This window comes from Geotrypetes seraphini, chromosome 7 (assembly GCF_902459505.1).
Source record: "Geotrypetes seraphini chromosome 7, aGeoSer1.1, whole genome shotgun sequence".
NCBI classification, from domain to species: Eukaryota; Metazoa; Chordata; class Amphibia; order Gymnophiona; family Dermophiidae; genus Geotrypetes; species Geotrypetes seraphini.
In genome coordinates, this window is record NC_047090.1 from 82,289,579 (window position 1) to 82,308,831 (window position 19,253).

Below are 19,253 nucleotides of genomic sequence, written 5' to 3' on the forward strand. Positions count from 1 at the left end.
TGGCTTCAAACCTGTGCTAATTCAGTACAAGAAGGCAGGCATTGAGAGAGTGCATGAGAACAGTGTTGGATGCATAGAATGATCTCCCAGCAGGAAGTGGAAACTTGTAATATGTACGAACCCAAGCTGTGTGGGAACTGAGGTGAGAGGTGCAGCACCACTAAAAACTCAATAGTAATTCACTCCACAAGAACCCCAACTCCCCCCCCCCCCCCCCCAATTTACTGAATTTTCAATGGCGTAGAAAGGGCAGAATGGACCAATCACAAACGACCTCAGAGTCCCTCAGGTCATTTGTGATTGGCACGTTGTGCTGCAGCAGAACCAATGAAAGAAAATCAGGAAGTTTGCCAGCACTGCAGTATGGGGAGGAGAACTGATGATACAAGTAGCAAAACCCACCCAAAACTAACCCAGTTCCTCCAAAAATTAGTCCAAAAATATTCCACCCACCAAAGCCCTTTATTTCCTGCCGTAGGACTTGAAAACTAGCCCAATTTGGCGAGAAACTGGCAACACTGGTTGTTGGATCCGGGGCTCGACCTAGGCGCAGGGCAAAGACGTGTGAAAATCATGGAGAGGCTTGGAACTCATTTTGCCAGTCGCCTCAGCCAATAGCAAATTTCATACCAGGCATAGCTTCCGGAATTAAAGGTGGTGCCACGTCATTCGTTGCTACGTCAGCAGCAGGCAGCGAATGGCTAGAGCGGAAAGATGGCGGCTTCTATTCGAGAGAAACAAACAGGTGAGGAATAGATATCTTGTTTCTTATTTTCTATGTCTCAGGTCCACAATGGTGGAGTATTTTTAAGCTGATTTGTACTGGGTTGAAGCGAGGCATTTGGAGACAGCTGTGGCGTTCTGTCATTAAAAGCCTGTGGCTTTTTCTGCATATGGAGTCTCCAGGAGCTGCTTGTTCGTATAGCACTTCCCCTATCCCCCTTATCTCTCCAAGAGGGTAGGTTACAACCTTCGAATACCCACCGGAACGGGTCTTGCTCATTGTCCGGGCATGTAAGAGGCATTAAAATATCCTGGAGTGCCGCATTAAGGGGGCATGTGTTACTTTGAGGGTGATTTGTTAATTGCTTTTAGGATGCTGCCCAGTAAGCCGGGATTTTAGAACAGGGAATATGATTCGGGGTCATAAAGCGCAATTATTGGTCATGGCTCAAGGCAAACCACCTCAGCTGCTGTTTTACTCAGTACTGATACTGCAGTATTTTTACGTAGAAAGTTGCAAAGTGATAGAAGCTGTGGGTGCTATCATGTTCAGAAGTTGTGTTTATTCCTTACATTTAAAGTATGTGATGTGATACAAGCGTTATAATACGATTTTTTTAGAAATATTACCATAAGCTTGTTGGGAAGTGGAGAAAGTAATTAGTGTGAAATTTGAAATACTGTGGAATCTTTTGTCAGGATAGATGACTAATTTTGTTTGGAATATAATTACAATATTTTAAAGCTTTGTGTATTTGTGCATTTAAAATCTCTTTGGAAAAAAATAAGGTGTATCTTGCTCTTTTCATAAATTGTATTTTGACATTAAATCTGAGAAGGAGTTTGTGTGTGTGTTTGGATTAGTATATACTTAGGGCTACTTTTCCGAAGCCGCGGTAGCAGTTTAACGTGCGCTAGCCGCTACGCCTCTTCTTGAGCAGGTGGTAGTTTTTTGGCTAGAGCGGGTTTAGCGTGTGATTAAAAGTCACGTGCACTAAGGTTTGCTGTTCCTACTACTGTTCATGGGATTACAGTTTGAAGTGATGGTAGCTTTCCTTAAAAGATTTATCCTTTCTTATGAAACCAGCTTTCAGACGGAAGTGTAGCTATGAATTTTTAATTTGAATTGTAAAGATTTAATATACTAGTAGGAGCAACAATCCAAATACTGTTCTCAGTGCCATCCTATTTCATAACACAGTGCTATGCTATTTACTATAAAAAAAAAAAAAAAAAAAGTAACTAGTAACTGATTTCAGTTACTCCACTAAATGTAAATAGTTTACTAGGTAGTTAGTAGTCACTTTATTAATTATAACTAAATGAACATTACAACAACAAGTACTTTATTTTCAAATGTGTTTCTTATTGGCTCAGAAATCAATAATATATAAAAGCCACTGTTATACTCTCAATCAGATCATGTACTATTTTATCACTGTTGCTGTTACTTTTAAGGTTAACAGTAGATATTTTAGTTCACTCACTTCTAGTTTTAATTCTTAATTGTATGGACCTTCAGATAGAAGCCGGGCATACAATTACCGGTTGCTTTGCTCTTTGTCGGTCCAACCTTTATTAATTCTTCATATACGACTCATTTTGTAATTTTTTTGTTATTTTTGTTTTTTACTTAAACTTTTCTAAATGTTAGTAGTAAAGGAACATCACTTAGCTTATAGTGATCTTGTCCTATATTCACCTCTCCCGACATGTATGTTTCAACGTGAAACTTTTCTTCAGGGTCGAGGGAAACTACAATAAAATATCCAGTATCCATGCCTTACTTTCTTATAAATAAAAGACAAACTAACAACAGAAGTGCCTCTACTAAGTAGTAAAGTATTTACAAAGAAGAAAGAACCAGCCGCTTACCGTTTGAGGGAGCTACTTCGGACTTGTAACATGGCTGCAGTTTGCAATTAGGGCCATTAAATACAGCTGGCCTAACGCACATCAAAACGTATGCTGTCATCATCATACCAGTGCGAGGCTCAGCAGGACCGGAGCTAGACAACTAAAGCTCTCATAGGATCGATAGCCACTCGATCTCCTCATTTAATCCTATGGGAGCCAGGGATTTAACGGTAAGTGGCTGGTTCTTTCTTCTTTTAAATACTTTACTACTTAGTAGAGGCGCTTCTGTTGGTAGTTTGTCTTTTATTTATAAGAAAGTAAGGCATGGATATTGGATATTTTAGAGATCTAGTTCCATCTGCACATGTTGTCTTCTTTATTTGATTCATAGAAGCAGAAGAAGCTGGTGTCTTCACTGGAAGATGGTGCTGCATTAGGAGTTGTTTGCAGCATCAGCCTGAACCTGCAATACTTGCATCAGCAAGTATTGGCATGAGTTCTGGCAGCGTCTGACTGGATACAGTGCAGCTTGAATTGTGGATGTGAAACACTTGCTACTATCAAATCATCCTTAGCTTCAAGTGGACCAAAGTGCTTAATGATTCCATTCATTAGAGCAGGGCTGCCCAAGTCCAGTCCTCAAGATCTACTGGCAGACCAGGTGTTCTGGATATCCGCAATGAATGTGCATGAGAGAGATTTGCCTGCACTACCTTCTTGGTATGCAAATCTCTCTCGTGCATGTTCATTGCGGATATCCAGAAAACCTAGCCTGCCAGTAGATCTCAAAGACTGGACTTGGGCAGCCTTGCATTAGAGCATCAACAAGTGGGTTGGCAAATTTGAGTGAAGACCTGATGGAGATAAGATGTGCACGCAGGGAAAAAATTGGTGACAGACAAACTCCCTTGAAACACTGGTCTTCAGCCTGTAATGTGTCCATTGCCATAGCAATTGGTTTCATCACCTTAAAATACTTTGCCATGAAAGCAATTTCATTTGAGCAGAAAGCTGTTAGGGAAAGCTTCTCACAGCTGTCAATGAGCACAGTTTCAGACTTCTCCACAATAAAATGCACTTTGCCAACAGCATCATAGAATGAATTCCATCTAGTAACATTTGGTACAGCAAGTGTGGTTTCCAAAATTTCGTATACTATTTTAGCTGCTGTGGACTTTTACTGCACTTGTTCCAGTGGGTACTGCATTTTGCTAAGGTTCTGCGGCTTAATTTCTTGTAATTTGCATCTTCGTTGGCCCCTTCTGAATCAGACACAGCAATCAAGTTCATTTTGTGGGTACTACAACGATGGTGAGATGGAAGTGCATTCGCTGTTGCTTCTGCCTCTGTGTGGTTGTCTAGGATGTCTACAGTGTTTGTGAAGGTCATTTCTCCATTGTCGATTTGTGAGGGCACAACTTGTGTTAGTTCTACGACCATTGTTTCTGTCTCTGAAAACGCCTTAAAGTTTGATCCATTGTCAGTAACTGTACAGAGCATTTTGTCAGTGATACGAAATTTGGAGTGGATCTTCTCAAGTGTGGATGCAATCAGGTTGAAAGTATGTTGTCCTCTGAAATGTGAACATGCCAATGCTGCAGATTTTTGTTCCAATGTACCGATCTCGATCCAGTGTACAGTAACTCCCCAATAACTTTGTAAAAAGCACAAAATGCTAATTCAACAAGTTAGCTATTTCTAATGCCGTGCCTCAGAGACCGAGTCATCAAGCAAGATCTATAAATAAGATCTTTTATGCTCTTCTTCAGTCGAGATCTCAATCACTGGCATCTGGCAGGTGCTAGCAGCACTAAGTTCTTTTTTATCATTTTTGTTTTTTATCTCTTTTTCTTTTTGTAAATCGTTTTTGTTTTGTTTCTAGTATATTTTTATGATTAAAATCTTATAAATATTCTGAAAAAATTGACCATTTAATATGATAGTGCATATATTCAAAAGAGCACTTATCTGAAATTTCTGTCAGCACTGTTTAAAGCCCAACGGGGCCACCCGTTTCACCCTGTATGGCTTCTTCAGGGGAAAGTACTTGACAGTGCCTGGAACACAAAACGATTCATTAGTTTCTACTGCATACTTTTTAAAGTGAAAATACATTAAATATTCAAAGTTTAAAGCAGCAACTTACAGAACAGGAAAGACCTTATTTCCTCCGCAAAATTTCTCTAAAGAAATGGTGACGCGCTGAAAGACGCCAAGCTATTTATAGTACCCGATGCGGGCCTGCTAGTGTTTACGTCGTTTACGTAACTGACGTAATTTTGGTGAATGGACAAACGTATCCAATAGACATACAAAAAAAATTTAATGTATTTTCACTTTAAAAAGTATGCAGTAGAAACTAATGAATCGTTTTGTGTTCCAGGCACTGTCAAGTACTTTCCCCTGAAGAAGCCATACAGGGTGAAACGGGTGGCCCCGTTGGGCTTTAAACAGTGCTGACAGAAATTTCAGATAAGTGCTCTTTTGAATATATGCACTATCATATTAAATGGTCAATTTTTTCAGAATATTTATAAGATTTTAATCATAAAAATATACTAGAAACAAAACAAAAACGATTTACAAAAAGAAAAAGAGATAAAAAACAAAAATGATAAAAAAGAACTTAGTGCTGCTAGCACCTGCCAGATGCCAGTGATTGAGATCTCGACTGAAGAAGAGCATAAAATATCTTATTTATAGATCTTGCTTGATGACTCGGTCTCTGAGGCACGGCATTAGAAATAGCTAACTTGTTGAATTAGCATTTTGTGCTTTTTACAAAGTTATTGGGAAGTAAATTTGGATGTACAATAGTTAGTGAATACTTCCTTAGTAATTGTAATTTGGTTATACAGTAACTCCCCCCCCAAAAAACCCTTCTGTTGTCTGAGGTCCATATGTCAGCTGTTGTGCAGGCTTCAGTCACAAGTGACATCTTATTCTGAAGGTCATCTATCATCTTACGATACTGATTCTCAATGTGTTCAGTAAGAACCTTGCGAGTCAATACGGTTTTGCCTGGTTGAAAACCAGTGACGAACTGAATGAATTCTGGTGACTTGACCACTGAGAAGGTTTGCATGTCCCCAATAACAAAATTTGTGATGAGATCATTGACCTGTTTCTGTGATACAATGGTGCCCCCATTACTGCTCCATGAAGCAGCCAAAGTTTGCTGTTTCTTTGGCAGGGTTTCTGATGCATCCGATGAAGAACAGTTTGCTGATCTCTTCAGCGAAGGCAGTTTATCATGTGCAACTGGGTGGACATTTTGCAGGTGCTTCTTAAGATTTGCTGTTGTATTTGTTGCACAGCTGTAGGTCTACTTAGAAGCTGGCGGACAAAGTTTGCAACGTACATGGATATTTCTGCTGTCTGACCCTACTAGCGTAAAAAATTCAGTGAAGACGGAATGCTCAAATGAGCTTGCATTGCGATTATCATTTTTCTCCATTGTGGTCTTACTGAGGGTTAAGCTGCAGCCATCATTCATCCCCTCAAGGGTTGCCTAGAAAGTAGAGAGTTGTGTGGGGACAGAAATCAAGCCTGTCCCTGGAAGGAATCGAATCCGTCCCCACCTGTCTCTATAAACTTCAGAAGTAGTTATTTCATTCAATTATGCTACTGAATTAAAGACTCTTGTAAGAGACCCTTTTATAAATAAGCAAAGACACTATTAATTTGGAAATATTAATTGGGAAGAATACATACTTTGTAAACGGGTCTCTGGCAGAGCCTCTAATATAAATATAAAATATAGATACTCCAGCTGATGAAGACCCCCAAGCTATGTCAGTTGAGGACGTCCTCTGAAGGTGGCCAGGGCCCTTTTTGCTAAGTTTGGCAGGCAGCAGTAACGTTTCTGAGTCGCAGATGGTGGCACCTCAGTGGCTCAAGGATGCTGCCAGCAACTTCTGTGCTTGGTGGAAAGGAGTTTTGGCTGTCTTTGGAGGAGGTCCTCAGCTGGCGGTACTTGGGGATCCCAACCAATCACAGCAAGGGTCAGCAATACTTCAGTACGTGGGATCTCTTGGAGAGAGAAAGAGATAATGGTTACTGTGGATGGGCAGACTAGATGGGCCATTTGGCCTTTATCTGCCATCATGTTTCTATGTTCTATGTTTCTATAGCACTGGAGAGAGAGAACCAGAAAATGTATTTCCTTTTCTTTTAAACACAAAAACATCTGCTATATACATTTCACAAAGCTAACATATTTCAGTTAATGAATTCCTTTTTTTACATTTGTTGTCTGGAGATTTATTTTTTCCATCAAGTTTGTCCCAGTTTCTCTTTTTCCCGCTTTCCCATCTTCTACAAATAATTCTTTTGCTGTCCATTGGTTCCTCCTACCATGTTCCAGCATTTCTCCCTCTCTTAACTTTCTCCCATTATACAGCATCCTCACTCCCTTCAGTCCTGGATCAATCTCCTTCTTTTTCTCTTCCCCACTCCTGAACAGCATTTCTTTCTCTCTCCTCCACCCCCATGTGCAATAAGTCTCCCTCTCTCTCTCTCTCACTGTCTATCATATCTTTCTCTCATTCCCTCCCTTTCTGCAGAGGGAGTAGGGAGAGAGAGAAAGATGAATCCAGGGTGCATCTCTTCTACCCCCTCTTCTGCCATATCCAACATTTCTACCTCTCTCATCCCCTGGATCATGTGTAGCATCTTTCAGCCATGCCCACCAGCCCCATGCCCAACATTTTTCCTTATATCACCCCTCCCCAGCACCATGCCAATCTCTCCCTCTATTCCCTCTACCACTATGACCAACATTCCTCCCTCTTGCATCCCTTTCCATCTGTCCCACTTTTCCCTCTCCACCACCATATCCAACATTTCTCCCTCTTATCTTTCTCTTCCCATGCATCTGTACCTCACTCCTCTCCCTCCCTATGCCCAAAAATTTTCTTTCTTCCATTCCCCACGTGCACCATCTCTTTCACTCACTCATACACTTATGCCCAACAATTCTCCCTTTCTATTTCCACCCCCACCTCAGCATCTTTCCCTCCCTCCCTCTATCCTATGTCCCATTCGTGCCCCCTTCCTCTCTCCCTTTTCTGTCTGAAGTTCATACCCTCTCACTTCCTTCTTTGTCCCAATTTTTGCCCCAAGTTCGTGGCCCTCCCATGTCCCAATGCATACCCTCCTCTATCCCAAGTTCATTCCCTCTCTCTCTTCCTTGGTCCAACTACTTCGGTGCCCCCCTTCCGCAAGACTATACCGGAGCCATTCAGGTCAGCTGCTTCCTTCCTGCAGACTATACCGGAGCCACCCAGGTCAACCATCTCATTCCTGCTTTTCAGCATGTGGCTGACGTTAGAAGGAAGACTTTTGGGTCAGCTACTGATGGCGTGCTTGGAGTGCTGCATGCTGCTTGGTGGAGGGGTGAATGTGGCTGGAGGGCAGGAAAAGCGGTGCATAGGTATTGGAGCCCCTTGAGGTGCCTCCAACTCTGCGGGATCCCAGCAACACTAGGGAGATCCCCACATAATTCTCATAATCCACTTTCTCATGCAGCTTTCTATTGGAGAGTCCCAGTTTCTCAACTGCTTTTCCATTCCACAGGTCCTTGGCACTGCCTCCTTTTTATCTCTGGGTGAGAATCTTATGTCCACAGTAATCTTTCTTGAAAGTTTCCTTTTGAAATAGGGGGGGACCCCCCCCTCCTCTTCTGGGATTCTCTCCTTAGTGTTTAGGGCCTCTTAGTCACTTCAGAGACCCGTTTTATTACTAATAACAGTACATGCAAATGAGTTTGCAAATCAATCCCTTTAAGTATATCAAAACAGTCCCGCCTTTTATCAAGCAATTCTTTTAGTTTAGTAGAGCCCGTTTTGCTGGTTGTCACCACATACTGTATAGCCGGTACATGGGTAGTTGCTGTAATGCACTGTAGCGAGGCAAGAAGCTTAATGAGTAAAATAGCACAAATAGAAATTTGTTGTCAATTGTTCTGCATACAGAAACACAAAAGTAACTTGTGAATTTTGTTAGTAGTTACTAAAAGTTTCAAGTTTATTAGGATTTTATATACCGCCTATCAAGGTTATCTAAGCGGTTTTTACAATCAGGTACTCAAGCATTTTTCCCTCTCTGTCCCGGTGGGCTCACAATCTATCTAACGTACTTGGGGCTATGGAGGATTAAGTGACTTGCCCAGGGTCACAAGGAGCAGTGCGGGGTTTGAACCCACAACCCCAGGGTGCTGAGGCTGTAGATCCAACCACTGCGCCACACACTCCTCCACAATAAAGTAACTTGTTAGTTACTTTTTCATAAGATCAACTAAATTAGCTAGTTACATCGATAGGAGAGTGTGGCACAGTGGTTAGAGCTACAACCTCAGCACCCTGAGGTTGTGGGTTCAAACCCTGCGCTGCTCCTTGTGATCCTGGGCAAGTCACTTAGGGCTCCTTTTATCAAGGCCCGCTACGGGGGTAGCGCATCGGACATTCCATCATGCGCTAACCCCCGCGGCAGCTTAAAATCCTAACGCCTCGTCAATGGAGGCGTTAGGTACTAGCGCGGCAGGCAGTTTAACGCGCGGTATTCCACGCTTTAAACCGCTACCATGCCTTTGTAAAAGGACCCCTTAATCTTCCACTGCCCCAGATACATTAGATAGACTGTGAGCCCACTGGGACAGATAGTGAAAATGCTTTGAGTGTGGTTATAAAACTACAAAAAAAGGCAATATACAAGTCCCAATCCTTATCTAGTTACCTAAAAATGTAACTAGTATATCAGTATAACAGACCTCATTGGTGACTTGTTTCACACAGGTATCTCAACTTGTGATTCACCCATATCATCATAGGTCTGTGTATCTTAATCCAATCTCTTTTATTATTATCAGTATAGAAACATGATAGCAGATAAAGGCCAAATGGACCATCCAGCCTACCCATCCGCAGTAACTATTATCTCTTCCTGAGATCCCACGTGACTATCCCAAGCTTTCTTGAATTAAGACACGGTCTCTGTCTCCACCACCTCCTCCAGGAGATTGTTCCATGAATCTACTACCCTTTTTTTTTAAAAAAAGTATTTCCTTAGATTACTCCAAAGCACCTCTTAACTTCATCCTATGCCCTCATTGCAGAGTTTCCTTTCAAATAAAAGAGACTTGACTCATGCGCATTTACGCCACGTAGGTATTTAAACATCTCTATCATATCTCCCCTTTCCTACCTTTCCTCCAAAGTATACAGAGTGAGATCTTTAAGTTTGTCCCTATATGCCTTATGACAAAGACCACACACCATTTTAGTAGCCTTCCTCTGGACTGACTCCATCCTTTTTATATCTTTCTGAAGGTGCAGCCTCTAGAATTGTACACAATATTCTAAATGAGGTTTCTCACCAAAGTCTTATACAGGGGCATCAATACTTCTTTTTTCCTAATGGCCATACCTCTCACTATGCAACCTAACATCCTTTTAGCTTTCGCCGTCACCTTTTTATCTGCCATCATGATTTCTATGTTCTATGTTTGGCCACCTTAAGATCATCACATACAATCGCACCCAAGTCCGTTCTTCTGTCGTGCACATAAGTTCTTTACCTCCTAAACTTGTCCATTCCCTCGGATTTTTGCAGCTTAGGGAGTGAAGAACTTAAGTGGACGACAGAAGAGCGGGACTTGGGTGTGATTGTATTTGATGATCTTAAGGTGATCAATTCTGTACTGATTCTCATGACTTAAAATGCTGTAGAAGACATAGTAGCTTATAAACTTTAGTAATAATTTAATTATCAGAACTCTGACATACAGAAATATACAACATCTGCAATTCCTTTTCAAAACTTTTCAAAACTTGTGCAAACTTGCTAGTGTTCAACCATTGGGTCTTCAGAAAACCAGCTGGGTCTCCAGACTCAAGCTGGCTGGACTCCTCATTAGTCCCTTTGGGGGTTTTTTGTGTGTGTTTATAAATAATTAATTAAATATCCTTTCAATTCATTCAATCTTCTTTATACTTATTCATTTTTTGCTAATTAATTTGTTACTTGTTCAGTTATTTGTTCAAACAGCTAGATACACTTAAAATTAGCGATAGTGTACTTAGAGGTGGTGCCTTTAAGCAAGCTAAGTACACTATTGCTAATTTTAAGTGTATCTAGCTGTTTGTACAAGTAAATTAATTAGCAAAAAATGAATAAGTATAAAGAAGATTGAATGAATTGAAAGCATATTTAATCATTTATAAATATGCACAAAAAAACCCAAAGGGACTAATGAGAAGTCCAGCCACATCTTTTAGCTCCTCCTTCTTCACCAGTGGATTATAGTGCTCTTCAGTTTTTCCTTCTGAAAGCAAGCTGAGAAGGGGTTGTCTGATCTGCTCTGTTTGGTTTTTATTTTTTTCAGGTATATTTTATCAGTTTTGTGAGGTTTTGGTTCTTAGAGGTCCCCAATTTGGGGTAGCTCTGACTGGGAAAGGATGTAGATTCTGTACTCTGCAGCTCTTACCTGCTGAGCTAGCCTGCTTTGTGCATTTTGGAAGCTTGGGGATAGCTCATCTTCTGATTTTTCAAAAGCTTGAGCGTAGGCTGAGGGGGCCCCTTTGGGCTTCAGGGATCCGGCTGCATTTTTTCACTCCTCCGTAATGAAGATCCATGAGGGTTGAGATTATAGTTGATACGGGTCCGACTGGCAAGACCTCCACTTTTGGATCCCTTCTGGAAGGATTTGAGACAGAAAATCGTCTCTCTTTACTCAGGCTGCAGGAAAGCTGACACAGGCAGGCACCAGCACAACACAGTGAGTACAGCGCATTATTCCTTATGGAAAAAATCAGAGGTTTCTGGGACCAGGGATAGGGTCCCTCACCTCTAAAACTTCTATTCTCTGAATTTTTTTTAAACTTCAGGGTGGGCCGTTTTTGGTGCAAATTTGCTGGTGGTGGCTATTTTAGATTTTAAGCAATCTTTTTTCTAAAGCCTCTATCTGTCTCGAAACCCCTCGATTTGGCTCAAAATTGACCGAGATGAACTCCTCAGGCTGTTCTGGCCCATATCAGGTGAGTTTTGTGGTGGATTGTCATCCAAAGAGTGTCTATGTACTATGGGAGCTTTGGGTTCTGAGTCCTCTAGGGCTGTGAAACTGTAGGGAGTCTGGGTTGCAGGGAAGAAATCCCTTTCAGAGACCCTGAACAATGAATATGTGAAATGCAAGTGCGTGGAAGCGGTGGAGTCCAAGAGAAGCCAGTCTGAGGTCTTGCAGGAGTCTATGGAGCCTCTTACTTAGGGGTTTACCCCGGATTTCTTGTATGTAGTACAACACCTATATAGATATACTAATAAAGGAGTTGTAGTCAAAGTGAAGCTACCATAAATAAAGGAGTCTGAGTCGACAGTTTTATGTACCAACTCCACAGCCCTGATTATTATCATGTCATTTATTGGCTGATGAGGCAAGTACTGATCTGTTAGTTATAGTTTATGGGTTACTTGATAGTGGTAGGCAGGTACAGTATTCGTGTGGGTATAGTTAGTTAAGTGTTTGGCCTCTTGAGTTTGGCCTCTAGGTAAATGGGGGAGTTGTTTCTTTTTCCTACTTCCTCAGATACCGGACTGTATGAATGTATGGCTATTCTGCAGCAATATTTGGTAGGATTTGGAGTTCTGAATGGAATAAATTGGAAGACTAACTTAAATAGCATTACAATAGTACTGCTATTGAGCTCTTTGAATGACAATTTGCCTAATGAAGAATTCCTTCTGCCTTATGTGTGAATAATTGTCACAGTGATTGATAATATATTTGACTGGGATTTGGAAAAACTCTGTAACTAGACACCCCAAGCTGCCTAGGTTACATTATAGAATACAAATGTAACCCAATATCACCACATCTAATGTTTAAAAACTTCTCCCTCCATATTTGTGGCTTCAGCAATCGCGGTTTCGATAATTCATGATTTTTAGCTTGCTGGCTCCTCCCCCAAAATTACAACAGCTTGCATAGAGAAATTGCCGATTCCAAGCGTTTACAGAGAAAATTGCTGATTCCCAGCACTTTCTTCACCGTGTTTTGCCTCTCCTTAAGGAACAGGGCCAGGTCTCCCATCATTTTATTTGCGATTTCACCATATTCACTATGGATTTTAATTAAAAAAACAGCGAATAACATATGAAAAAGTTATTTGCAGTTCTGTTAATCCCCTATTACAGCGATTATCCCAGGACAAGCAGGCATGATATTCTCACATGTGGGTGACGTCATCTACGGAGCCCCGGCGCGGACAGCTTTTCAAGCAAACTTGATTAAAGTTTCAAGTTTGCACACTGCACCACGCATGTGCGTGCCTTCTCGCCCACTAGAGGGCGCATCCCACCTCGTGGTCCTCAGTTCAAATTTTTCCGCGGAGCAAGAAAGCCCTGTGGATCTGAGCTCCAGTGTTTTTGCCTTCTAGCTGCCGCGTTTAGTTTGTTTTCCTTCGAATTAGTTCGCGGTGCTGTTTCTTTCTTTTCGTTTCTCTTCAAAAAAAAAAAAAAAAAAAAAAAGTCTTTCGTTTTTCATCGGACTCCGGGGGCTCCCGGAATCCGTGGCCGCGGGACGTCGGTACGTTCCCGGCCTTCTTCTTTTTCTTCGTGGATGTCCCGTCCTGTTACGGGATTCAAAAAGTGCAACCGGTGCGAGAGGTTGCTTTCCATCACTGACCCTCACCGGTGGTGCATCGTCTGCCTTGGGCCCGAACATCCGACAGACTCGTGTGATCGCTGTGCTACCTTCCAAAACAGGGCCCTCCGTCGCCGTAAGGCAAGAATGGCCGAATTGTTCGCCGTCGACGCGCCGCCTAAGGCCTCGACGTCGGCCTCGGCTTCGGCCCCGGCCTTGACCTCGGCCTCGGCGTCCTCGGGGGCCTCGGCCTCGCCTCGGCCCTCCTCCTCGAAGGCGTCGTCAGTGAAGCAAGCTTCGGGTAAGTCCTCTGTTCCATCCCCTTCAGCAAAGAAGCCATCCTCGAGTCAGGCCAAGGCGGGTGGGTCGACCCCGGCCCCGCATCGGACCTCGACTCCGCACACCCCGAGGGAATACTCGAGACCGAGGTCGCCCTCCAGGGAGTGTGCCCCGGACTCGGAACTCCCCACCTTCGTGGGGATTCCGGCCTTCCAGGATCTCCTCCGAGCTCTGATCTCATCGGAGCTGTCGGGAGCCCTGGAAGTGTTGCAGCGTGCTGCGGTTCCGGCGGCCTCGACCTCGGCCTTGGCGCCTTCGGTCTCGGAGGCCCCGGCCTCGGCTCCCTCGGGAGCCCCGGCCTCGGCGACCTCGGTCTCGGGTACTGGGACCCCGTTCACCTCGGTCTCGGCCCCGCCCCGGACCTCGACCTCGGGGGAACCCCCTGAGCGGAGTATAAGGCCCAAAGAAAAGTTGCGCAGAGTGCGCCGTCTTTCCTCCTCTTCCTCCGGGTCTTCCAGACACGCCTCGCCCTCGACGCGACCTCGGACGGGGCGTCGATCGAGGAAGTCTAAGCGGCCCCGAGGCTCGCCTCGGCGCGACCGTTCCTTGTCGTTCGGGGGCGAGGCGTTGCAGGTGTCGGAGTTGCGCCTCGACAACCCGAGGCTCCTCCGCTCACCCCATGGGAAGTCTTCCCGGGCCGCCTCGCCGAGGAAACGGGAGAGTGTCCCACGAACCCCGGGGTCCTCACCCAAGGGCTCTGCGAGGAGGACAACTTCCCCTTCCCCCTCGAGGGCCCTCGAGAGGGGATCCTGGGATTCGGGATCGGTTAGGGATCCTCATTATTCCCATGAGGCCTCCCCCCTCTCCTCGGTGGGGCGGTCGAGAACCCCCTCTCCCCAGGCTAGGCCGTCCTCATTTTCATCCTTCGTTCAGGACATGGCCCAAGCCCTGGGGATTGACCTGATGGTAGGCTCTCGGTATTCCAAAGAATTTTTGGAGGAACAGGACCTCCCCATTCTTCCTAGGGAGGTGCCTAGACTCCCTCTCAACAGTGTCCTTCTGCAAACCTGGCTGAAGAACTTGTCAAACCCTCTTACAGTCACGTCTGTGCCCTCAAAAATGGAATCGAAGTATAGGACGATTCCCCCTAAAGGGTTCGATAAGGCGCAGCTCTCACACCAGTCTCTTCTGGTGGAGTCTGCTCTTAAAAAATCACAGCCCTCACGGGTTTCTGCGGCGGTTCCACCAGGCAGGGAGGGGCGGACCCTGGACAAGTTTGGCCGCCGCCTCTATTCAAATTCCCTGATGGCCACCAGGGTTCTAAACTACGCCTTCACCTTTTCCTCCTTTTTGCGTGGTATGGTGAAGGACCTTCCTCAATATCGAAACTCGTTACCGGACTCCCAAAGAGCAGGATTCGACAAGTTTATGTCCAACCTGTCTCAATTGCGGTTGTACCTATTCCATGCAGTGTACGACGCCTTTGAGCTGGTTTCGAGGGTGTCGGCCCTCGCGGTGGCCATGCGCCGCTTGGCCTGGCTTCGCACCCTCGACATGGACCCAAACCTGCAGGAACGCCTGGCAGACTTGCCTTGTGTGGGGTCCGAGTTATTCGACGAGTCATTGGATGCGGCGACCAAGCGCTTGTCGGAACAGGAGCGCTCTCTAGCATCCCTGGTCCGCCCCAAACCTAGGCCCCCGCCGCAGAAACCCTTTCGGCCTCCGCCGCGCCGATACCCTCAGAAGTCGACCCCGGCTTTCTCGAGACCGCCTCCGAGACGTCCGTCTCAGCGAGGCAGAGGGGGACAACCCCAAGCCCCGGCGCAGGGCCCTTCTAAGCCAGCGCCTTCCTTTTGACGGGCTGAGCGGACGGGGCGGGTTCCCCTCCGCACTTTCACAGGAACCCCTTCCTATCGGGGGCCGTCTTCGGTCCTTCCGGGAGGCATGGACCGGGATTACCTCAGACGCTTGGGTGCTCCGGATCGTCTCAGAGGGCTACTCGCTCAACTTTGTGTCCTCGCCGCCGGACAGTCCCCCAAGTTTAGTCCCCTGCAACCGTTCGCAGCTACCGACCCTTATAACCGAAGCCAAAGCCCTCTTGAAGCTTCGGGCGGTCGAGCCGGTCCCCAAGGACCAGTGGGGTACGGGGTTTTACTCCCGCTACTTCTTGGTCCCAAAAAAGACCGGGGACCTGCGCCCCATACTGGACCTCAGGAAGCTCAACAAATTCCTGGCCCGGGAGAAGTTTCGAATGCTATCTCTCCCGGTTCTGTATCCCCTCTTGGAGGAAGGGGACTGGATGTGCTCCCTCGACCTGAAGGAAGCATACACCCATGTTCCGGTGCACCCCGCCTGTCGAAGATTCTTACGATTCCAGGTGGGGGACCTCCACCTCCAGTACAGGGTACTGCCCTTCGGCCTAGCCGCGTCCCCACGAGTATTCACGAAGTGCATGGTGGTGGTTGCAGCAGCCCTCAGGTCGCGTGGACTTCACGTGTTCCCTTACCTGGACGATTGGCTCATCAAAGCCCCGACCAGGGAGGGGGTTATCTCAGCGACCCGACAGTCTATTGCCTTCCTGCAAACCCTCGGGTTCGAGATAAACTTCCCAAAGTCTCAGTTGAGGCCGTCGCAGTCTCTTCAATTCATAGGTGCGGTGCTGGACACGGTGCGCCTACGCTCCTACCTGCCGACCCAGCGGTTGGAAGCCCTGGTACGGATGAGCCACCAGGTCTCTCAACTGTCGAAGGTGTCGGCCAAGCGCATGATGATGCTGCTGGGCCATATGGCCTCGACGGTACATGTCACGCCGTTTGCGAGACTACATCTGAGGATCCCTCAGTGGACCCTCGCGTCCCAGTGGCGTCAGGAGTGCGACCCGGTGTCTCGCCTCATTTCGGTGACTCCGCCCTTGCGGAAATCGCTGCGTTGGTGGACAGACTCTTCAAATCTGTCCATGGGGCTATTGTTTCGCACTCCGCATTTTCGCAAGGTCCTGACCACGGACTCCTCGGAGTACGCGTGGGGAGCCCATCTCGACGGTCTTCGCACGCAGGGCCTGTGGTCGACAGAAGACCGTCAGTGTCACATCAACGTGCTAGAGCTGCGAGCCATCTTCCTAGCACTTCGAGCCTTCGTTCACATATTGCAGGACCAGGTGGTCCTCGTCCGCACGGACAATCAGGTGGCAATGTATTATGTGAACAAGCAGGGAGGAACGGGGTCATGGCCCCTCTGCGCCGAAGCTCTTCGCCTCTGGGAGTGGGCGGCCTCCCGGAACATCTTCCTCCGGGCGGTCTACATCCAAGGAGAACGGAATTGCCTGGCGGACAAACTCAGTCGACTTCTGCAACCGCACGAGTGGACTCTACACTCAGCAGTTCTACGCGAGGTCTTCGCTCGCTGGGGAACGCCACAGGTGGATCTGTTTGCCTCTCCGGAGACACACAAACTACCACTATATTGTTCTCGGATGTACTCGCAGGACCGTCTGGAAGCGGATGCCTTCCTACTCGACTGGGAAGGGAGGTTCCTGTATGCATTCCCTCCGTTCCCTCTGATCATGCGAACGTTGGTACACCTAAAATCGTCCACGGCCACGATGATTCTCATAGCACCTCGGTGGCCGCGTCAGCACTGGTTCTCCCTGCTGCTCCAGCTCAGTGCCAGAGAGCCTCTCCCCCTGCCTGTCTCTCCTTCTCTGCTGTCTCAGAGTCAAGGATCCATGTTACATCCCAATCTGCAGTCATTGCACCTGACAGCCTGGTTTCTTGTTCCCTGACTCCTCCGGACCTGTCTCAATCGGTGAAGGAGGTGTTGGAAGCCTCCCGCAAGATCTCGACGAGGCTTTGCTATGCGCAGAAATGGACCAGGTTTTCCACCTGGTGCTCGTCTTTTCACCTGGATCCGGTATCAGTTCCGGTATCCTCGGTTTTAGAATATTTGTTTCATTTGTCGCGCTCCGGCCTGAAAACCACTTCGGTGCGGGTTCATCTCAGCGCGATTTCTGCTTTCCACCAACCTCTGGAGGGACGCCCTCTGTCAGTCCATCCCTTGGTGACACGCTTCATGAAAGGGTTACTCAGGGTTTGTCCCCCTCTTAAGCCTCCGTCTGTCGTGTGGAATTTGAATGTGGTTCTGGCTCAACTGATGAAACCCCCGTTTGAGCCACTCAACAAGTCCCTCTTGAAATTTCTGACTTGGAAGGCGGTGTTTCTAATTGCCCTCACCTCCGCCAGGCGGATCGGGGAGTTGCAAGCCTTGGTTGCGGACCCCCCTTTCACTGTCTTCCATCACGACAAGGTGGTTCTCCGCACCCATCCTAAGTTTTTACCTAAAGTTGTTTCTGACTTCCACCTCAATCAGTCCATTGTCCTTCCTGTGTTCTTCCCGAAGCCCCACTCCCATCCTGGCGAGACGGCGCTTCACACGCTTGACTGTAAGAGGGCGTTGGCATTCTATCTTCAACGCACCAGGCCTCATCGGAAGGTTCCTCAATTGTTTTTGTCCTTCGATCCCAATCGATTAGGGCATCCAGTTTCCAAGCGCACTCTGTCTAACTGGTTGGCCGCTTGCATTTCCTTTTGCTACGCTCAGGCTGGCCTTCCTCCCCCGGGTCGAGTCACGGGGCACAAGGTCCGAGCGATGGCAGCTTCGATAGCTTTCCTCCGATCCACTCCGATGGAGGACATATGTAAGGCTGCCACTTGGTCTTCGGTTCATACATTCACCTCTCATTACTGTCTGGACACTTTATCCAGAAGTGACGGCCGGTTGGGCCAGTCAGTATTGCAAAATCTGTTTTCCTAAATTGCCATCCTCCCACCTGCCCTTTTTTGGTTAGCTTGGAGGTCACCCACATGTGAGAATATCATGCCTGCTTGTCCTGGGATAAAGCACAGTTACTTACCGTAACAGGTGTTATCCAGGGACAGCAGGCATATATTCTCACAACCCGCCCGCCTCCCCGGGGATGGCTTCCTCGCTAGTTATGGAACTGAGGACCACGAGGTGGGATGCGCCCTCTAGTGGGCGAGAAGGCACGCACATGCGTGGTGCAGTGTGCAAACTTGAAACTTTAATCAAGTTTGCTTGAAAAGCTGTCCGCGCCGGGGCTCCGTAGATGACGTCACCCACATGTGAGAATATATGCCTGCTGTCCCTGGATAACACCTGTTACGGTAAGTAACTGTGCTATACAGAGGGAGAAGTGTAGGTGCATTCATTTGCTTAAATCATAGAGATAAATGTGACAGAGATGCAGATAACTTATAGTATTCTGTATATTATATGTGTAAATGTATTTGTTCATGCTTCACCCTTGTGTGCACCATCTTTTATGTATGGGCGATGCAAAATGGTCATGTATTTATAGTGACATGAAGGCATATGCATGAGTGAGTGCATACCTACTCATGTATATGCTAGTATTCGAAACATTTCCACAAATGGGTGAATAAATGTTGTTGCCCAGTTTATAGAATTGCTCATTTGCCCTTGATCATGCACGTCCAGGGTGGGTGGGTTGGAAAGTATTTTTAATCTTTAATTTGAGTGCAATTTTTGAATATGAAGATGGGGGGGTGATATATTTATTTGTCATAGATTACAATTTTGATTGAATTTAGGTGCTATTATAGTGTAATATGATTGTATAATATGTTTGTACTTGTTTTTGGCTTCAAAATGAATAAAGATATTAAAAAAAAAAAAAGATTTGCTCATTTTGTACATTTCTATTTCATCAGTGCTTCCTTTG

At 46.1% G+C, this 19,253-nt stretch overlaps 1 protein-coding gene across 3 annotated transcripts in view; it reads left to right on the top strand.

Moving 5' to 3' along the window:
* Positions 1-391: 391 nt before the first annotated feature.
* The window catches only part of SCFD1 (sec1 family domain containing 1), a 248,396-nt gene continuing 229,534 nt past the window's right edge, over positions 392-19,253 (top strand). The window contains exon 1 of one of the 3 annotated variants that reach the window (XM_033952477.1): positions 392-745. In XM_033952477.1, coding sequence (XP_033808368.1) covers positions 715-745 — 31 coding nt within the window. In that variant the 5' untranslated portion in view covers positions 392-714. Of the gene's footprint in view, positions 746-779; positions 959-19,253 lie in introns of those variants that run through there. The other 2 variants (XM_033952475.1, XM_033952476.1) reach the window with 2 other exon arrangements.